At 46.1% G+C, this 18,934-nt stretch overlaps 1 protein-coding gene across 3 annotated transcripts in view; it reads right to left on the bottom strand.

Annotated features, from left to right (window-relative positions):
• Positions 1 to 6,813: 6,813 nt before the first annotated feature.
• LOC121550993 (phospholipid phosphatase-related protein type 5) overlaps positions 6,814 to 18,934 on the bottom strand; it is a 52,839-nt gene continuing 40,718 nt past the window's right edge. Inside the window, exons 4-8 of one of the 3 annotated variants that reach the window (XM_041863485.2) lie at positions 13,271 to 13,391; positions 11,452 to 11,702; positions 11,120 to 11,296; positions 9,948 to 10,075; positions 6,814 to 9,137 (exon numbers count right to left, since the gene is read on the bottom strand). In XM_041863485.2, coding sequence (XP_041719419.1) covers positions 9,029 to 9,137; positions 9,948 to 10,075; positions 11,120 to 11,296; positions 11,452 to 11,702; positions 13,271 to 13,391 — 786 coding nt within the window. In that variant the 3' untranslated portion in view covers positions 6,814 to 9,028. Of the gene's footprint in view, positions 9,138 to 9,199; positions 9,374 to 9,931; positions 10,076 to 11,119; positions 11,297 to 11,451; positions 11,703 to 13,270; positions 13,392 to 18,934 lie in introns of those variants that run through there. The other 2 variants (XM_041863487.2, XM_041863486.2) reach the window with 2 other exon arrangements.

Genomic DNA, 18,934 nt, shown 5'->3' with positions numbered 1-18,934 from the left:
AGCCAGTGGTGTGTGTTCCCAGTACGGACCGGCCTGTTCCTACTCCACGCATCAAGCCCACGGTGTGCGTCGCCAGTCCAGCCCGGCCTGTTCCTGCTCCACGCACAGAACCTACGGTGTGCGTCGCCAGCCCAGCCCGGCCTGTTCCTGCTCCACGCACAGAACCTACGGTGTGCGTCGCCAGCCCAGCCCGGCCTGTTCCTGCTCCACGCACAGAACCTACGGGGTGCGTCGCCAGCCCAGCCCGGCCTGTTCCTGCTCCACGCACAGAACCTACGGTGTGCGTCGCCAGCCCAGCCCGGCCTGTTCCTGCCACTGCACCAAACCTACGGTGCGCGTCGCCAGCCCGACCCGGCCTGTTCCTGCCACTCGCACCAAACCTACGGTGCGCGTCGCCAGCCCGGTCCGGCCTGTTCCTGCCACCCGCACCAAGTCTACGGTGCGCGTCGCCAGCCCGACCCGGCCTGTTCCTGCCACTCGCACCAAACCTACGGTGCGCGTCGCCAGCTCGGTCCGGCCTGTTCCTTCTCCCCGCACTAGCCCTGAGATGCGTGTCCTCAGCCCGGTACCTCCAGTTCCGGCACCACGCACCAGGCCTACGGTGCGCCTCAGACGGCCAGAGTCTGCCGTCTGCCCAACGGCGCCTGAACTGCCCGTCTGCCCAACGGCGCTTGAACTGCCCGTCTGCCCAACGGCGCCTGAACTGCCTGTCTGCCCAACGCCGTCTGAACTGTCCGTCTGCCAAGCGCTGCATAAGCCGCCCGTCGGCCATGAGCCTTCAGAGCCGTCCGCCAGACCGGAGCCGCTAGAGCCTTCCGCCAGACAGGATCAGCCAGAGCCTTCCGCCAGACAGGATCAGCCAGAGCCTTCCGCCAGACAGGATCAGCCAGTGCCTTCAGCCAGCCATGAGCAGCCAGATCCGTCAGCCGGCCATGAGCAGCCAGATCCGTCAGCCAGCCATGAGCAGCCAGATCCGTCGGCCAGCCATGAGCAGCCAGATCCGTCGGCCAGCCATGAGCAGCCAGATCCGTCAGCCAGCCATGAGCAGCCAGATCCGTCAGCCAGCCATGAGCAGCCAGATCCTTCAGCCAGCCATGAGCCGTCCAGCCAGGATCCGCCAGAGCCAGCCAGCCAGGATCCGCCATTGAGTCCGGTGCTGTCCCTTAGCCCGGTGCTGCCCCTTATCCTGGTGCTGCCTCTTAGCCCGGTGCCGCCCCTTAATCCAGTGGGGTTTAGTTGGGGGGTGGTCATGTGGAGGAGGCTACGGAAGCGGATAGTGACTAAGGTGGGGTGGGGACCACGACCAGGGCCAGAACCGCCACCGTGGACAGACGCCCACCCAGACCCTCCCCTAGACTGTATGCTGGTGCGCCCGGAGTTCGCACCTTTAGGGGGGGGTACTGTGACACTCTGGCTCCGGGACTTTTGTATTTGAGCCAGGGTGTATTCGTTTTGTTGGGTTTGGTTTGGTTATGTGGGGTATTTGGGTGTGCTTGGTTTTGGTTGTTCTTGTTAGTCATATGACTCCCAATCGGAGGTAACGAGTGTCAGCTGTCGGCTCGTTATCTCTGATTGGGAGCCATATTTAATCTGTATGTTTTCCTGTGGGAGTTGTGGGTTTTTGTTCCGTTTCAGTCATAGTCACTGTTGGACTTCACTATCGTCTTTTGTTTTGTATTTACGTGCTTTATCATTAAAGTCATCATGTTCACTCAACGCGCTGCGTATTGGTCTGCTCCTTCGTCAGACGATCGTGACACTTACTGTGATCTCTCTCTCTCCCTCTGGCTCTCTGTGTGTGTGTGTGTGTGTGTGTGTGTGTGTGTGTGTGTGTGTGTTAAGTGGTGAGGTCCTGATCCTGCCATCAGTCAGATTAACAGCAGGCAGAGAGAGGCATCTCATTCCCTCAGGTCACTCTCTCCCACTGGCTCTGATGGTGGCTCACGCTGATGATGTCATGGTATAGATCAGCAGGGCGTCTGTTGTGGGGTTGGGTGTCAGCGCTGGCTGGAAGAGAGGAGGGAGGGAGAGATGGAGGAGTGGGGGTAGGGACAGCACAGTGCCTCACTGGCTAAGAGGGACTCAAGCCTTTTAGCCAACTTCCAGAGACACTGGGGAAATGTGAGGAGGATGAATCCGCACATTACTTCCAGCTACTGCTCATTCTCATCATGTGTGGGTCAATATGTTTTCAATTATGCTAAAGGTATTCATATTGCCATCTAAAGTGAATGCTCACTGTCGCTGAAGATTTCATTGAGAAACTTAGATTTTCTCCTGACTTTTCAGTGTTGTGTTGTGTTTCCATCACATAGACAGTGAGTGGATTGAAGTGAGTGCAGTATCATGCCCTCCAGGGTGGTGTGGGACACCACATTGACACTGTCTCTAAGGGCTGCTGGGCTCTTGAGTGTAGCTCTGCCTGCTACACAAAACTATTCATCCCTCCTCCTCCTCCTCCTCCTCCTCTTCCTCTTCGCAGTTTCAACTCCACTCTCTGTACCCACTTCCTGGAACCAGCCCATGCAATTGGATTTGGTCTCTGTCCGTCGGTGCGTCTGGCTTGTCTCAACATCCTCTTCACTTTCTATGGCTCTCCATTCCCCCTGCCCTGCCTTTTATCTCTCTCGTAATTGGCCAGTGGTCCATTGCGGTCTGTTACAACATGACTGTGCAACAACAACAGCAGAGATCCGTATGTACTTGTGCTGATGCTGTGTATGGAGCCGTGGCATGAGTGCTGCTGCCTCTAGGAGCCTTTGTGTGATGTTTGATGCATGCTCTGGTGTTACACTGGCTGTTTGTGTTTAGATAGCTAGGAAAGGGTTTGGGGGATGGAGAGATTGACAGTTCATTGTTTACATTTATCGATCGCCAGGGAGCCGCGTTTTCTCTCTCTCTCTCTCTCTCTCTCTCTCTCTCTCTCTCTCTCTCTCTCTCTCTCTCTCTCTCTCTCTCTCTCTCTCTCTCTCTCTCTCTCTCTCTCTCTCTCTCTCTCTCTCTCTCTCTCTCTCTCTCTCTCTCTCTCTCTCTCTCTCTCTCTCTCTCTCTACCAAAACCTCTTTATCAGTACACCCATTACCCTCAGCTTCTGCTCCCCATGTAGCTGCAGGCCAGGGGTTTGGTTAGATCAGGGTAATGGGTGTAGAAACAGGCTAATAACATTACTGACACTGTAAGGAAGGGAGGGGGGGTCAGAGTGGGCTGATGGGAGGAAGTGGTAGGGAGGGGTGCTGGGAAGGGGGGAGGGGAAGGTGCATCACTAATGGCTTTTTAAAAAGGTTACAGCATGTTGCTCCCTCTTTATAATGGGCCCTGGCTGTGCTGGAAATGCAATTTCCGGGAAAGATAATGCGCTAGTGAGAGGGGGGAAGTGTGTACCTTGTGCTTGAGAAGGGGAGGGAGAGAGAGAAAGACATATAGAAAACAATAGAGGGAGAGAGAGAAAGACATATAGAAAACAATAGAGGGAGAGAGAGAAAGACATATAGAAAACAATAGAGGGAGAGAGAGAAAGACACATAGAAAACAATAGAGGGAGAGAGAGAAAGACATATAGAAAACAATAGAGAGAGAGAGAGAAAGACACATAGAAAACAATAGAGGGAGAGAGAGAAAGACATATAGAAAACAATAGAGGGAGAGAGAGAAAGACATATAGAAAACAATAGAGGGAGAGAGAGAAAGACATAGAAAACAATAGAGGGAGAGAGAGAAAGACATATAGAAAACAATAGAGGGAGAGAGAGAAAGACATATAGAAAACAATAGAGGGAGAGAGAGAAAGACATATAGAAAACAATAGAGGGAGAGAGAGAAAGACACATAGAAAACAATAGAGGGAGAGAGAGCGCGTGAGAGATAGAAAGGCGGACGGTGAGTAGAGGTGTAGGGAGTGTATTCTATGTGTGCAGAAGGATCACTGCAGTGTAAAGGGTGGCAGTGTAAATGTAGAAATACTTAATGTGAGCATTATCTGTGGACACTATACTGTTATGTACCTAAACAAACATGATTCCTGAGCTTCCTGCATGGCTGATTCAGCCAAGTACACCAATTAACCTCGCGCCTCCACTGGATAGGAGTTTAAACATAGCCTGATTAAGTGTGCATGCTTTTCCAAGGGTAAATGTAATTGCTAGTCATGTTCTGGAGACAACTTCATTGCACACTGCCTATAATGTTCCTCTTCCAATTTCCTTCTCACTCTCTGCATTTTACATGTAGGTACAGAAATGATGAAGGTTATAATTTCTATTTCATTGTATCAAGAATGGAGAGTCAAAGGCTGTCGTTATGCCAAACTGAACAATTATAATCAATATTGACCATCAGTTGGCGCGTGTATGTGTAGAGAGAGAGAGAGAGAGCACCGAAGAACAAGTCACAGAACATTGCCTGGGTTTCTCTCATCAATCAGCTTCCCTCTATCTCTTTCTATACCTCTATCACCTAATCTATCAACCACGGACCATCCGGGACTGTCTGTCACTATCTCCCCCTTCCTCTCTGTAGAGTGTCATTCTCTCTCTCTCTCTCTCTCTCTCTCTCTCTCTCTCTCTCTCTCTCTCTCTCTCTCTCTCTCTCTCTCTCTCTCTCTCTCTCTCTCTCTCTCTCTCGTGACTCATCCTGCCTGCCTCGTATCCTTCAGTTAATGATGATGACACGTGTAACTTCCTCAATGGAGCGACTCAGCTGATTGCACATAACTCCCTCTTTGACAAGGGAATCTGTTGCTGCCTCAAGTCACTGCACCTGGAGAGACTTTAGGGTTGAGCAGTATGGGTCTGGGGTTGTATTCTGAATGTGTAACATTATGAAACGTAATAAATATTTATCTGACCTGTTTTACAACTTCTATGTATGTCAAGGGACACGAATTTAGAACTGTTTGGAAATAAGAAATATCAATAACAGAATATACACATAGAATGACGCTCTCAACTGATATTCAGAACATCGTTTACACTTTAGAGCACTCAGTTCAGGTTTAAATTATTCTGAATAAACCCCAGAGGAAGTGCAGATGGAGTCAGGCTGTGAGGGGAACATTGCTCCTCATAGGGTCTTTCAACCTCTCTGCATGGAGTCTTTGGTTCTTTATATTAATTTACCCAGGTTTAGAAATTGCAGATGCAATTCTCAAAGGTCTTAAAGCTTCTGCAATCATTGTGAGTCAAAGTTTTTTTTGCAAAGATTTCAATAAAAATCGCAATTTGTAGTAAATGAGGTGAGCCTAAGAGAGCCAATGGTACTGTCATTGGAATACCTTAAAATGTTCACAGCTGTGATATTGGAATGTCACCTAGAAGAAACAGGAATGACAACCTCGTAATCAGTGATGCACTCACTGAGAAGCGCTTACCTTGCATTAACACAGGTACTTTGCCTCCCTGAATGAGACAGTGATCGCGCCGGTGAAAATATTTGATATAGGTCGCCATCTTGTGGCCTTCTACTGTCACTGCATAGTCAATGGACGTAATCAATAAGGCCTAGTCCTGGCTATTACAATCTGTAGGGTCTTTGCTATTACTGTCACATGCTAGCTAGCACATATTACATATATTCTACATTTTCTCCCAACATTTTTATGAACATTTACCACTTGTGGAACCGTTAGGCTAAGAACATGAAATACAGTGGTTCAATGTTCAGTAACTTGCATGTCTGCTAGTTTTTAGACATTACTGGGAGTAATTAACAACATTGTACTGAGGTAATAAGGACATTTTAAACAACTTTTATATTCACAGAAGTTAGAGAGTTATCAGCTCAGATGTTGCAGCTCTGCATTGACTAATGAAAAAAATCATTTACATGTAATGCGTATCCCTCACCAGCAGGAAGCAGTAACCCTCATATTATGTTCTTCTCATGCATTTAGAGGTTGTTGTAAGGAAGAAGTGCATCATCTGTCCAATAGAGAAAAAAAAATATGACATTGATTAAAAAGTATAAGACATTCCTATTGGCTATTGTCGTATATGATGAATGGTGGCAATTATTTTTATTAAGATCACGAGTTTACAGCATAGGTACAGACTCGCGATGTCCGGAGAACGGCTCCCCAGATTGCTATGGCCGTTCTGCCGTCTTCCTCGCCTCACCCCCTTATTTATAAACAATGAAACTGACCTCTTCTGACCAATCCCCAGTCTCCAAGACACTTCCTGTCTGTCATATGTGACGTCACGCTAAAACCTTCCCTCTTAATACCAAAAATCAACATTCTTTCAGTTCCATTTAAAAACATTTAACACCATCATATTGTCAATACACTACACTATGATCAACACCCTGGGCCATGTTTGAGCAACAATCAGCATTGTGATTGGTCAAAGGATGAAATCAATGACAGTAAAACAGAATGTGTCCTGCCCTCATAAAAGGCAAGAGCTAACACTCAGCATCCTTTTTATTGCAATATCCATTTATTGTTCTCATCAGACAAATCTTTACAAAACAGAGGGTACGGTGTAACAAGATGAAATGAAGTGTTAAAACTCAGAACACCTCCAAAGAACACCTTTTTTCCCTTTTTTTTTTTTTTTACATGTTACTGCATTGTTCATCGTCTTATTTTTAAAAATCTTTTGGCCAATAAAATATAACTAAATCAAACTACAGATGTATTGTCTGTGTTCCAAGGAATACACATTCGGACCCAAACATAATCAAGCCATCTGTGTAGTTTTTTGTAGCTCCTGTTAGTTTTGGCCTAGCAGTTAAGAGCGTTGTGCCAGTAGCCGAAAGGTCGCTGGTTTGAATCCCCGAGACGACGAGGTGAAAAATCTGTCGATGTGCCCTAGAGCAAGACACTTAACCTTAATTGGTCCTGTAAGTCGCTCTGGATAAGAGCATCTGCTAAATGACTTAAATGTAAAAGCAACAGACCCCCTCAATACTGTGACAGACCCCCTCAATACTGTGATAGTATACAGTGCACTTCCTCCTAGTTTACTGACTGTGGTGTATACAGTATGGGCTGGCAGGTGAACTATTACAAGAGAAACTAAACCATGGGGGGATTCTAATGTTAGCATAACACCACGGGCCATCTTCTGTTGACTCCAACCTTGGTCCGGGAGGGCAGCTGGTTTGATGCAGAATGGCTGCCAGTTTGGGATGAGGACAGGTCCGATCCAGGCCTGATTTAGAGTGGACAAGGACCTTTACATACACTCTTGTCTTTAGTAATACAGTTGATACGACGAATGTTCCCATTTCTCCATAACAACTTAATGTAAGGAGTGCAGTGGGGTGTCTGTGTAAAAATCACGTTCTCATTACAAAAAATAACTATTTACAAAACCATACAAACAGGTTTAAGTGTAAGAAAGTGGAAAATATGGGAGGTATAGGATAGAGATTAGGAGAGGTAAGTGAGTGTGTATGTGTGTGTTTGTTTGGTTGGGTGAGTATGTGTATGTTGTATGCACGTCCAAAAGTGTGTGTATTTTGGTAAGTTTGTCAGTATTAAATGTGTGTTTTCGTATGAGCGTTTTCATGTGTGAGTATGTGTGTTGTCCAACAGAGGGAAACATTACACAGCCCAGTGACGGTATAGTCAGGATACAACACAAAGAAGACAACCAAACAGCAGTAGAAAAATATATGCCAGTGGGAGAGAGTGGAGAGTGGAGGGTGAGATATGAGAGGGCTGTGCAAATCAATATCAGCAAAACTGTTTTCTGTGGCAACCACACCATATATACACATATCAAATAAATACATCTATGAATAATCTCCTCATAAATAAATCACATAATCACATGAATAGGCAAAGTCCATTGTAAATAATATCTCTCTACAGCACAGAGACAGGGAATCTTGGTTTTCCAGTGTGGTGTTCCGTTCCATGCCGATGTGATCTGTTCCATTCCAGACAAAAGTGATGTGGGAGTAAACAAATGTTTTGGCGACATCACAATGACAAAGCTTTGGTAACCAAGGTTCCCTGTCCAGATACATTGAGTGCAAAATAAAATATTTTGTACTGTACAAAGCTCATGTCCTGTCACTTGTGATGTATTTCAAAATGCGTCTCATCCGGTCTTACCAAATCTGTATCTATTTCATGCTGACTTGCTGCAGCTGCAACCAGTCGAAAGCGGAGAAAAATAAACTGTCTGCACTTTCATCCTGTTTGTTGTTGTCTTGTCTTCTTCTTCTCAGCGATATGAACAGAATCCTTTGATCTGGGTAATGTCATGCAGAGCTGGAGGTCTGCCAGAGAGCTAATGCTGTGTATGTAGACCTACCAGGATCCTGATCTGTGTGTGTTGTCTCTGTGCTGTATTTTGAAGGTACAGTAGTTAAGTACCAAAGTTGCTACAGAAAGTGATTGGTCCGTAAACATTTGTTCACTTGAGTTTGTTGACTGGTGCAGTTATTTGATGATTGGCTCATTCTAGGATACTGAAAATGAGCCCTACAGCCAGCAGAGAGTGTTCATTGAGCGGTTGTTTAGATTCATCTTAAAAGTGCACAGAGACACAAATGACTGAAGTGTTTCAGGATGACTGGCTGCATTGCCTGGGAGGACATCTTCAACAGACAGTTGAAAACACAAAAGAACACAGTTCTCAAATGAATACAGCTTGATGGATTCTGACAGTTTCGCCTTACAAGCACGTAGAAGATGAAAGATCACCTTGTGATATCAGTGAAATGTGTACTTGTGTACACAATGAAGCACATTAAAAAAAGAAGCCTCTGGAAACAACAAAATGAAAGAGGCATTCCTGTACCTGACACTGTACTGAATGTTCAGCTGGATAGCTGTTAAGTCTTTGTGAGTCTCACTTTGAGAGCTCACCTCTCGGTTCCCCAGGGGTTTGGGCTTGGACAAGGTTAGGGGGAGGTTTGTAGAGGTCTGAGTATGCTGCGTGTGTTGTGTTTGTGTGCGTGTGTGTTTTGAAAGTCTAGACCTGTGTAGAGTAGGATCTGTAGAGGGTGGAGTAGTGGCCTGCCGGGTGGGCGGCGCAGTGGTGTTCGTGTGAGTGTTCATGTTCGTATGGCTGGTCTAGACTTCGCTGGAAATGGAGCGAGACGGAATGAGGACATCTGGGGTGGCGGGGAACCGATACGGCTGATGGTCATGTGATCTCTGTGAAAGGAGATCCCCTCGGAGTCTGCAGGGGAGAGAGAGGAGTGAAAAAGAGAGAGGGAGGGACAGAAGAGAAGAGAGGGAGGAAGAAGGAGAGAGAGAGGGAATGAAAGAGACAGAGAGAGAAAGATGGGGTGGAACGAGAGATGAAAAAAAGAAAAATGAGTGAGGAGCAAGGAGCGAGAGAAAACGATCAAAAGTTGGTCAGAATGGGTGGTGAACGTAGGGATTGTAGGGAGGGCAGGAGGAGAGTGCAGGATGCTGGTGACACAGATAGAAGGATAGAGATCAAGTGAGGGATAAGGGAAAAGAGCGAGGTGGGAGACAGGGGAGGGAGGAGGTCAGGTGAGGGTTAGTGTAGGTGACAGACAAGAGGAGACACAAGCCATCTCAAAGCTGCTCCCTTGAATCACACTTTCAACAGGTTGTCCTTCCCTAGTGCCCTCTGCTCTCCCTTATCTAAAGAGCTCACAGTGCATTTCTCATTCACTTCAAAGAGCTAAGAGGCCTTCAAAGCTTAAACCACTGAGGGATGGTGAATGAATACTGAGGAATAGACTACTGCAACCGGCTCTCTCTAAACTCTAAGAAGTCCACACATTTTCTGAGTAAAGGATTACTGGCTCAAAGACGAGGTTTGGATGTACTTGTGCTTTGGTCGGGGTTGAGGGTTAGGGGGTGGTGCTGGGGCTGGGGCATGCGCTGTGAGGGGACATCTACTTTTGGGATCGGGGGGACGACAGAAGGGGGAGAGAAGGGGTGCATGTCTGCCCCCCCCTGTGTGTGCAGCCCTGCCGCTCACCCACCCCCACCCCTTACCTGAGTTCCACTTAACTTTTCGAGTGGACTCTCCACACAGGGCAGAGCCACCATGGGCATGCCTAGCACTGACTCAGGGCGCTGGGGCCGCGGGGGAGGGTGAGGGGGCCTCGTCTGCTGGAAGTTGTTGATCACACACGTCACCTGGAGAGAGAGAAGTGAGAGTGAGAAAGAGAGAGAAAGGGAACGAGACGGGGAAGAACTGGGTGTATAAGAAAATAAAAGGCAATGACAGTACTGACACTACCAAAAGTATTGGGACAGTGACATTTTTTGTTGTTTTGGCTCTGTACTCCAGAACTTTGGATTTGAAATGATACAATGACTATGAGGGTAAGGTGCAGACTGTCAGCTTTTATTTGAGGGTATTTTCATCAATATCGGCTGAACCATTTAGAAATTACAGCACTTTATGTATATAGTCCCCCCATTTTAGGGGACCAAAAGTATTGGGACAAATTCATTTATCAAATAAAATCAAATTGTATTGGTCACATGTGCCGAATACAACAGGTGTAGACTTTACAGTGAAATGCTTACTTATGAGCCTATTCCCAACAGTGCAGAGTTAAAAAGTAAGACAAATATTTGCTAAAAGAAAATACAAAAAAAAGGAAATAAACAAAAATAATAACGAGGCTTTATACAAGGAGTACCAGTACTGAGTCAATGTGCAGGGTACCAGGTAGTTGAGGTAATTGATGTAATACAGTATGTACATGTAGGTAGGAGTAAAAGTGACTAGGCAATCAGGATATATAATAAACAGAGTAGCAGCAGCATATGTAAAGTGTGTCTATGTGTGAGTGTGTGGCGTCAATATGCATGTGTGTGTGTGTGTGCGTGTTGGAGTGTCAGTGTAGTATGTGTGTGGGTATAGTCCAGTGAGTAGCATTTTGGGGGGGGGGTTTGAAATGTATGCGTCTAAATTTCTCACTCCTCATTATTCACAATTCATTCAGGATTATACTTTTGGAGCTCACTGTAAGTGAAATGGGTGTAACATTTCTCATCCCATGGTGAGAAAATCCAGTGCGTCATCAATATACATCACTGTTACATTCTCTCACCCTCATCTCATCTCCCAGAATAATGACATCCCTAACCACCCTCTTCTCCCTCACCATTCCCTCAGCAGCTCCCTCCATCCATCCTTCCCTCCCCTCCCCTCCCCTCCCTCCCTCTCACTAGAAACACAGCGATGGCTCCTCCAGTGAAGAAGCCGGCCAGGACATCGGCCCAGTGGTTGCGGTACTCTGCCACCTTGACCACTCCCACCAGCATGGCCAGGCATAGCAGGGTCAGGCTGACCGTAGGCTTGGTCAGCCGAGTGCCTTTGGTCCGGAACACTAGCGTCACATACATCTGGGACAGACAGAGATAGGGGAGGAGACCAGGAGGACTGTCAGGCATTGTAATACTATAGGCTGGGTATCAACTCTATACTATAGGGTGGTATACCATAACATGTGTATCAAACCGTCCAAACTCCTACTCCTACTCCCCAAACCAGAACCTACCACAGTGTAGACTGCAGAGTAGACACTGAGGGCTGCGTCCTTGGAGGGGAAGGATTTGCGTGCGGACGCCACTACCAGGGGGTTGCCAGTGCAGGCGCGGGGCTGGGTGATGTACTGCATGTTGGATATGCACCCCAGGGCCGTGTAGTTAGGCCGGCAGGCAGATAGGAAGTGAGGCGTCTGGTTTCCTGTCACCACCTGACCCGCGTTTGCAAAGATGGTGGTGGTGAACAGGCCGAAGGAGAACACTCCTGAGGGAGAGAGAGAAAGAGAGAAAGAGCGAGAGAGAGCAATGACAGCCAACTAAAAGAGGAGGTGTTTAGTTATCCCCAGCCTACCTGGGAGCCGCTGTTATCAGCTGAGGTGTGAAATTGGAAAAGCCTTCATGATCACTTGAAGTGATGAACATGCTAATCGGTCTGAAATTCTTCACACCAGTTTTAGCCTCCATCATCACAAACCACTGAGGCATGTCTCTTGCTGTTTCATTGTTGTGTTACTTGCGTTCTCGTGTTTCTTCAAATGTAGTTTACGAAAGTTCAATCAGGAAGGCTGGTCTGAATGCTCGTTTAACTTAATCAAGCCGCATATCATAATTCACTCTGTTTCCTATTATACGGGCATAGTGGGAATGAATAAAAAACTTTTCATCATCAGCATAGCGTCTAGTTCTTCTCCTCTATCCTATTAGCCATGTGCAGAATGTCATTCACCTATTTACTTTAGCCTATAAGCACGGCACAATAATGCACATTTGCTGTTTAACCTATCACTTTCCTCTCTTTCAACCAATTGGTGTAAATCTTGGGATCTATTTACATGTCATCTTACCCATGTTCTCTCACTTGCTGTTTTTCAGCAGCAGTTTCAGCAGCAGTTTTTGACAACCATCCACCTCCCCACCACCAGCAGCTACAATAACCTTAAGGCCTGTCATTGGAACTCCATTCCGCTAGCGGGGGGGTTCGATGCCAGCTGCCCAGCAAAGGGTTACCTGTCATCAGCATCTGGCTCCGAGGAGCAGTCCTTGGAGACGAGGCCATAACCCAAATTATTTAATAAAATTCCATATTGCATTCGGTCTCTGTTGTTCATTCAGTTATGCCTGTACTCAAACTTATATCGTACTTCTTGTGTGTTTTTTTTCTCCATTTTCTATTATTATCTATGTTATTGTTATTATCACTGCATTGTTGGGAAAGAGCTCTCACTGTACTGTTCTATACCGGTTATATCCTGTGCACAGTGGCAAATACAATCAACATTGTCAAGACTTCCTCCGAAGCTGCCTCCTCTCCTTGTTCAGGCAGGCTTCGGTGTTTGTCGTCACCGGCCTTCTAGCCACTGCCGCTCCTCATCATTCCATTTGTTTTATCTTGTTTATTACACACACCTGGTTCATATCCCCTCATCAGTACCTATAAGAGTTCCTGCTGCCCCCTTGTCTTTGTGTGTGATTGTTTATTGTGGAGAGTAGTGAAGCTCGGTGGAGCTCCTTGTATTTTGTATCGCCGGGATATTTTCCTGTGTGCCTTGTATTTTCCAGTGGAGTGTTTTGACGCGTTCCTGCCTAACTCTGTGGGTGCGGAATAAAGCCTGTTATTCTGTGATTTACCCTCCTGCCCCTAACTCCTTCAACATCACCTCATCACAAACATCTACATTTTCCTCTAAAATACATCAAATTCAGGTACCCTTTTGTAGATATTTCCAATTCCAGGTGTGTTTATATAATCTTGTTAGATACACTAATCATTCAAGACTAGTTCAGGCAGGGCTGTGTGGTGTTGGTCTAGACTCTAGAGGCTGTAGTGGTTACCTAGGAAGCGGACGATGCGTCGCAGCAGGGGGTTGAAGTAGCAGCAGTCTGCTGTCACTATGGTCTTCTCTTGCGTCCCCTCAGCCTTCAGAAAGAATGCCACCAGCTCCCCTACCAGGATCTGTAGAGAGAGAGACATACAGAGAGAGACAGAGAGAGAGACAGAGAGAGAGACAGAGAGAGAGACAGAGAGAGACAGAGAGACAGAGAGACAGAGTGAGAGACAGAGAGAGTTTTGAAACTTCTGAGTGTAATGTTTACTGTTAATATTTATTGTTTATTTCACTTTTGTTTACTATCTACTTCACTTGCTTTGGCAATGTTAACACACGTTTCTCATGCCAATAAAGCCCTTAAATTGAAATTGAAATTGAGAGAGCGAGAGAGAGAGAGAGAGAGAGAGAGAGAGAGAGAGAGAGAGAGAGAGAGAGAGAGAGAGAGAGAGAGGGAGGCAGAGAGAGATCCAGTTAGCTTTATTGAGGGCCCCGAACTGAGCGAGAGAGCGCATGTCTTGAAAACGACAAGGTATTTTATTTCATTTAGGCTATGCACAAGTTCTCGGAAAGCCACTTGCGCACACAGACCTCAACTCTCTCACACAACACGCAGCCTAATGTCAGCGCGTGGCTAGAGATCTCCATGTTCACACCCACACAGTTTCATTTGAAACCCTCATCATCTACTTGACATTCGCAGGTGTCCAGCCATTCATTTGTGTTACAAAAAACCCCACCATTGGAGTGAGGAACGAGCCAGGCTTGTGACAGACACAGAAACCAGATAACTGTAGCTACATTTCACACCCACTGAGTGCATGTGCTGTCATGATTGCTTTATTGAGGGCCCTGAACTGTGAAACTCATCACTCTTTTATGCATGGTGCTCAGACTATTTCCTATTTCCCAAATGACTTGCCTCAAAACATTTGCTTGTCCTTCTGTATTAGAAAACCATGTGTTTATTATTCCAACAGCAAGGACTTAAGCTAATAGCCACCCAAACACTAAAGCATAACTGAATCCAACTTATGTTCTCATGAAATATAAATGTAAAATGCACTGGGGATCGATCCAAACAGTGCAAAGGACACAATACAGAGGAATAGCAGGGAATAACATATTACCTTCCCTTATTTATAGAAATGAGAGAGAAAGAAAAGTTTCAGGTCTAAGAATAATTAAGACTGGACAGTTTGAATGAGCTAACAGCCTCTGGAGCAGATACTCTGTGTTCCTATGTGCGTGCCCAATAGCACTCCCCCTCCATTAGGGAAACATACGTCATAGGGACTAATGGTTCCATAGCAACACTAAACTAATTCTAATATGAACCATGACATCAAATTGGAAGGAGATGATCAACATAAACTAGAGGTTGCCAAGGGCACCGTCATACTAGAGGCTGACTGACAAACATATGTCCACACAGTAAATCTGTTAGCATGTGTTGGGGAAGTGAGGTATTGGGCTTCATCCCATCCCACTCCTACATGGATCAGTACTCTGAAACACTGAGTCTCAGTCTGCTAAAAGCTGTTCAGCAGTGGGTGGTGATCCTGTTCGGAAGCATATCACATAGTCAATACTGTACAACCATCCCTCTTCATGCAATTCACCACTGTTAATAGCTACTTGCCTCCAGAATTGGAGCGTATGAATACACTTTGGAGATACAATCAGTACAGAGAGGGAGATAGAAGCGCGTGTTGAGATGGAGAAGGAGAGCGTGAAGGGAGAGGGATACAGAAAGAGAGGGAAGAGGGAAAGAGAGAGAGCAAACTGTAACAATGAATTATTCACAGATGCGCCTGGACCCTGTCTGCATGGTGAATCATGTTGCACATTATTTCAACTGACGTCTTTTAAATTATCCCCCTCCATCACGCTAGAGCTTGCTCTGCTACGTGGCTCTAGTCTTACTGCTCTCTTAAGGAGTCAAGGTAACATGGCTGCAGGTTTTGTGTTGTAGATAGGAAATTGGCTGTTGTACCTAACTTCCTTGACATTAAACACAATAATGTAACATTTCTGGTTCTATACAGCACAAGTTGACTGATATGAACCAGAAGGGTACTCTACAGTAAGTGTCCTGTTCCCAGTGCTATTAGACCCACACCACCACACCTCTGGGGAGGAAAGGAGAGAGAGAGTGGAAAACACAGGGGGTTGGGGTCAATTCCATTTAAATTCAGGAAACTTTCCTAATTGAAAAGATAATTGGAATTAGAATTTCAGTATACTTCCTGAATTGACTGGAATAAATTTTTTTTTACCCCAACCCTGGCAGACAGGCAGTAGCCCCTCAACAGACTAAGAATAGTATCTGACCAATCACGTGCCTGGGCCGTGACATCAGTCCAATCTGCGTTGCGTGGAGACAGAGAGCAGAAAGGAGAAGAGAAAAGAGAATGTCCTGCACTTCACCCTCGTCTGCCGCTGAATCAGAGAGCGGCTCTGACAACTGGGATGAACTGGACCCTGACCCTGTTGGGGTGTGTGTTGTATGTGTGTGTGCGTGTGTGTGTGTGTGTGTGTGTGTGTGTGTGTGTGTGTGTGTGTGTGTGTGTGTATGTGTGTGTGTATGTGTGTGCAAACATTCCTGTCAGTGAGAGCAAGTTGGAGGAGTCAGTTTGTGATCGTGTGTAAGCAACTGGATAAATATCTTAGAATCAGTTCTAATCACGTGGGAAAGAGGGGGAAGGAGATAGGAAGACAGGGAGAAGAGGCAGGGAGATAACAGCCCTAGATAATCATCTGAGGCTAATTCCAAGAAGCCTGTTAGAACCCCAGATAAACTCAGATAGGTCTTATTAACACACACTTGTAAAAACACACACACACACACACACACACACACACACACTGGGCTACGGATGCTCAGCGAACCGACACACACCGCTCTGGTCCAACAGCTGACTTTGTTAAGATGAGTGTCTGGGGAAATGGAAGGCTGATGATTCCAATCCCATAAACAGATGCATTATGGTCCATGGTATACCACCTCTACTGCTATTGTGTTTGTTTTGCTCCCATCCCTTACTGTTGTATAGATAATGATAAAACATCATCATCATTATCCAAAACATCCCATCTTATTAGTCCCAGTGATGTCCATAGGACATGATGGGATAATTTAGCCATGTGTAAAGTCATGGAAGCTGGACCTGTCACCAGCATCCCATTATCTGTCATCACCTACAGTGGAATCTGACCTGAATCACTTCAACATACTCTAAGCTAATGGATCTAGATAGGTCTACCATGTAGGGTAAACGTCACAGTGGATTGAGTTTATTATCCTCTGGTGGTGATAGAATAAGCTACAGCCTACAACACTATGAATGGTACATAAAGGAAGTCTTAAGGGCCTTGGCGACTTGGAGTTAGTGCCCATTTAGTACATACAGTATTGGCTGGGATTGTATAGTGTAGTATTTATGTTGCTCTCATCCAGTATCATGTTAATACGAAGAGGATCCATGTATATACCACATCTCCACAGAGGGTTTGAACAGCTGGCCAGGCTGGGGTTTGTTAAAACCATTTGTTCAACATGAACCGTTACAAGAGAGAACAAGCACTATCGCGGTTGAATCAAATCTGTAAACGCGCGCACGCACACACACACGCTAATTAACTAATGTATGAATGCACTTCATGGACATTGATAGCTCTATGATTTGAAGAGAAAATAACTGTTTTGAATGCACTTATTTCATTGTAAACAACTGAACATTTGCTGCTTCTATGGTTAACATGGTGTATCATTCTGGTTGTTTTCGGTTTACTATGCTTAATCTTGTGTTATATCACTCCTGTATTACCCCCTCCTTCCTCCCTCATGTCTTTTCTATGTCAATCAGCCTTTGTAGATTTTTCTCCCAGACCCCAACAGGGAAAGTAGGTTAGGATTTCTCTCTTTGTCCTTCCCCTCCATTCTTGTCCTCTTTCATTTCATGCTCTCTTTTCCCAAAATCTCTTTCTGTTAAATCCCTCTAAATTCCCTGTTGGCAGCCAAACAGCTAAGCCACAGCTGCAGGTGAGGAACAGAGCCTGTCTTTAGTGTGAAAAGCACAGAGAGGCAGGAAGAGAGGAGTGAAATGAAGAGGGAGGAACCGAGAGAGAAGGAGAGCAGAAGCTGAAGAGAGTGAGAATAACTGAGATCAAGAGTGAGTAAAATGTCCCTCTTTGAGGACCACTGAGGTGCCTCTGCTTTCTGCCTGAGCGTAAAGGGATCAGTCATCCGTGCTGTGGAGCTGTGACTGACGAGTTCACACTAATCACATTACACAAGCGGGTGTATGTCTTCAGCTGTCACATACAGTACAACTAGATACTGGAACATAGTCTAAATATATTATATGCATATGTACATTATACACACATACAGTATTACTTTACATGCAGGTATATGTAGGCTCAATGACCAATCAAGTCATTAAAGAAAACCAGGCTAATGCTACATGGAGCTGATAGAGGCACAGCTCAGGCATAAACTATACCATAAACTAAACCATAAACTATACTATAAACTATGGTATAAACTATACCCACTCTCAGAGAGAAAGCAACACAAATAAAGAGCTGAGAGAGAGAGAACCAGATCAGAATAGAGATAGAAAGAAGTGATAAAGGGATGGAGTGAATCATTTGATGGTGGGATCAGTGTATCGGCTCTGATTGAGTTCAGTAAAGTGATTATCATTGCGGTCAGTCAGATAATTGTTGTGATTGTGTTGAAGCTGAGCAGGACTGTGAAGCTGCCTGTAAATTGGTCTGCTGCAAGGATACCAAACAGATATAGCACCACTCTGAAAGCTGGGTATTACCATGGTAACCACTTCACAGTGGTTAAACTAGACACAGTCATTCTCCTTACAATAATAGGTGACAACCTCTCTTTTTCTTAATGTTGTGTACTATGTACCTTCACAGTTGTTTCAACCCCTCTCTACGAGATCTATTTTGTTTTTCTCTTAGGGCGGTAAAGGAAACTCCTACTCTCCCACCATCTCTTTCTGTGCCTCTACACTCAATCTTTCTCTATCCACTCCCTGTATTTCATCATCTGCTACTCTTCTCACCTTTCTCCATTTGTCGTTTCACCCTCGTCACTCCTCCCTTACCCCCTCCACCTCCCCCTCGTCACTCCTCCCTTACCCCCTCCACCTCCCCCTCGTCACTCCTCCCTTACCCCCTCCATCTCCCCCTCGTCACTCCTCCCTTACCCCCTCCACCTCCCCCTCGTCACTCCTCCCTTACCCCCTCCACCTCCCCCTTGGCACCCCTCCCTTGCCCCCTCCTCCTACTCCTCTGCACCCCTCCCTTACCTCCTCCTCCTCTTCCTCTGCACCCCTCCCTCAACCCCTCCTCCCCGTCGGCACCCCTCCTTCACCCCGTCCTTCCCTGAAGCAGTCCACAGCGGCCCAGCGACAACAGTGACTCTTTCTAGACACATATGGTCCCATGGCAGAGAAGAGACACAGCCAACATGTCCCCCTGGAGCCCACCCTGCCATCTGCATCTGTGTGTGTGTGTGTGTGGTGTGTGTGAGTGTGTGTGTGTGTGGTGTGTGTGTGTGTGTGTGTGTGTGTGTGCTCATTTGCACTCCTGCTGTCCTTCATCATATCCTTCCTTCCATCTTACTTCTGGACCCAAAATTCAC

This window comes from Coregonus clupeaformis, unplaced genomic scaffold (genome assembly GCF_020615455.1).
Source record: "Coregonus clupeaformis isolate EN_2021a unplaced genomic scaffold, ASM2061545v1 scaf0010, whole genome shotgun sequence".
Classification (NCBI taxonomy): domain Eukaryota; kingdom Metazoa; phylum Chordata; class Actinopteri; order Salmoniformes; family Salmonidae; genus Coregonus; species Coregonus clupeaformis.
Note: the sequence above shows the minus strand (reverse complement) of the source record. Positions and strands in the feature narration are given on the sequence as shown.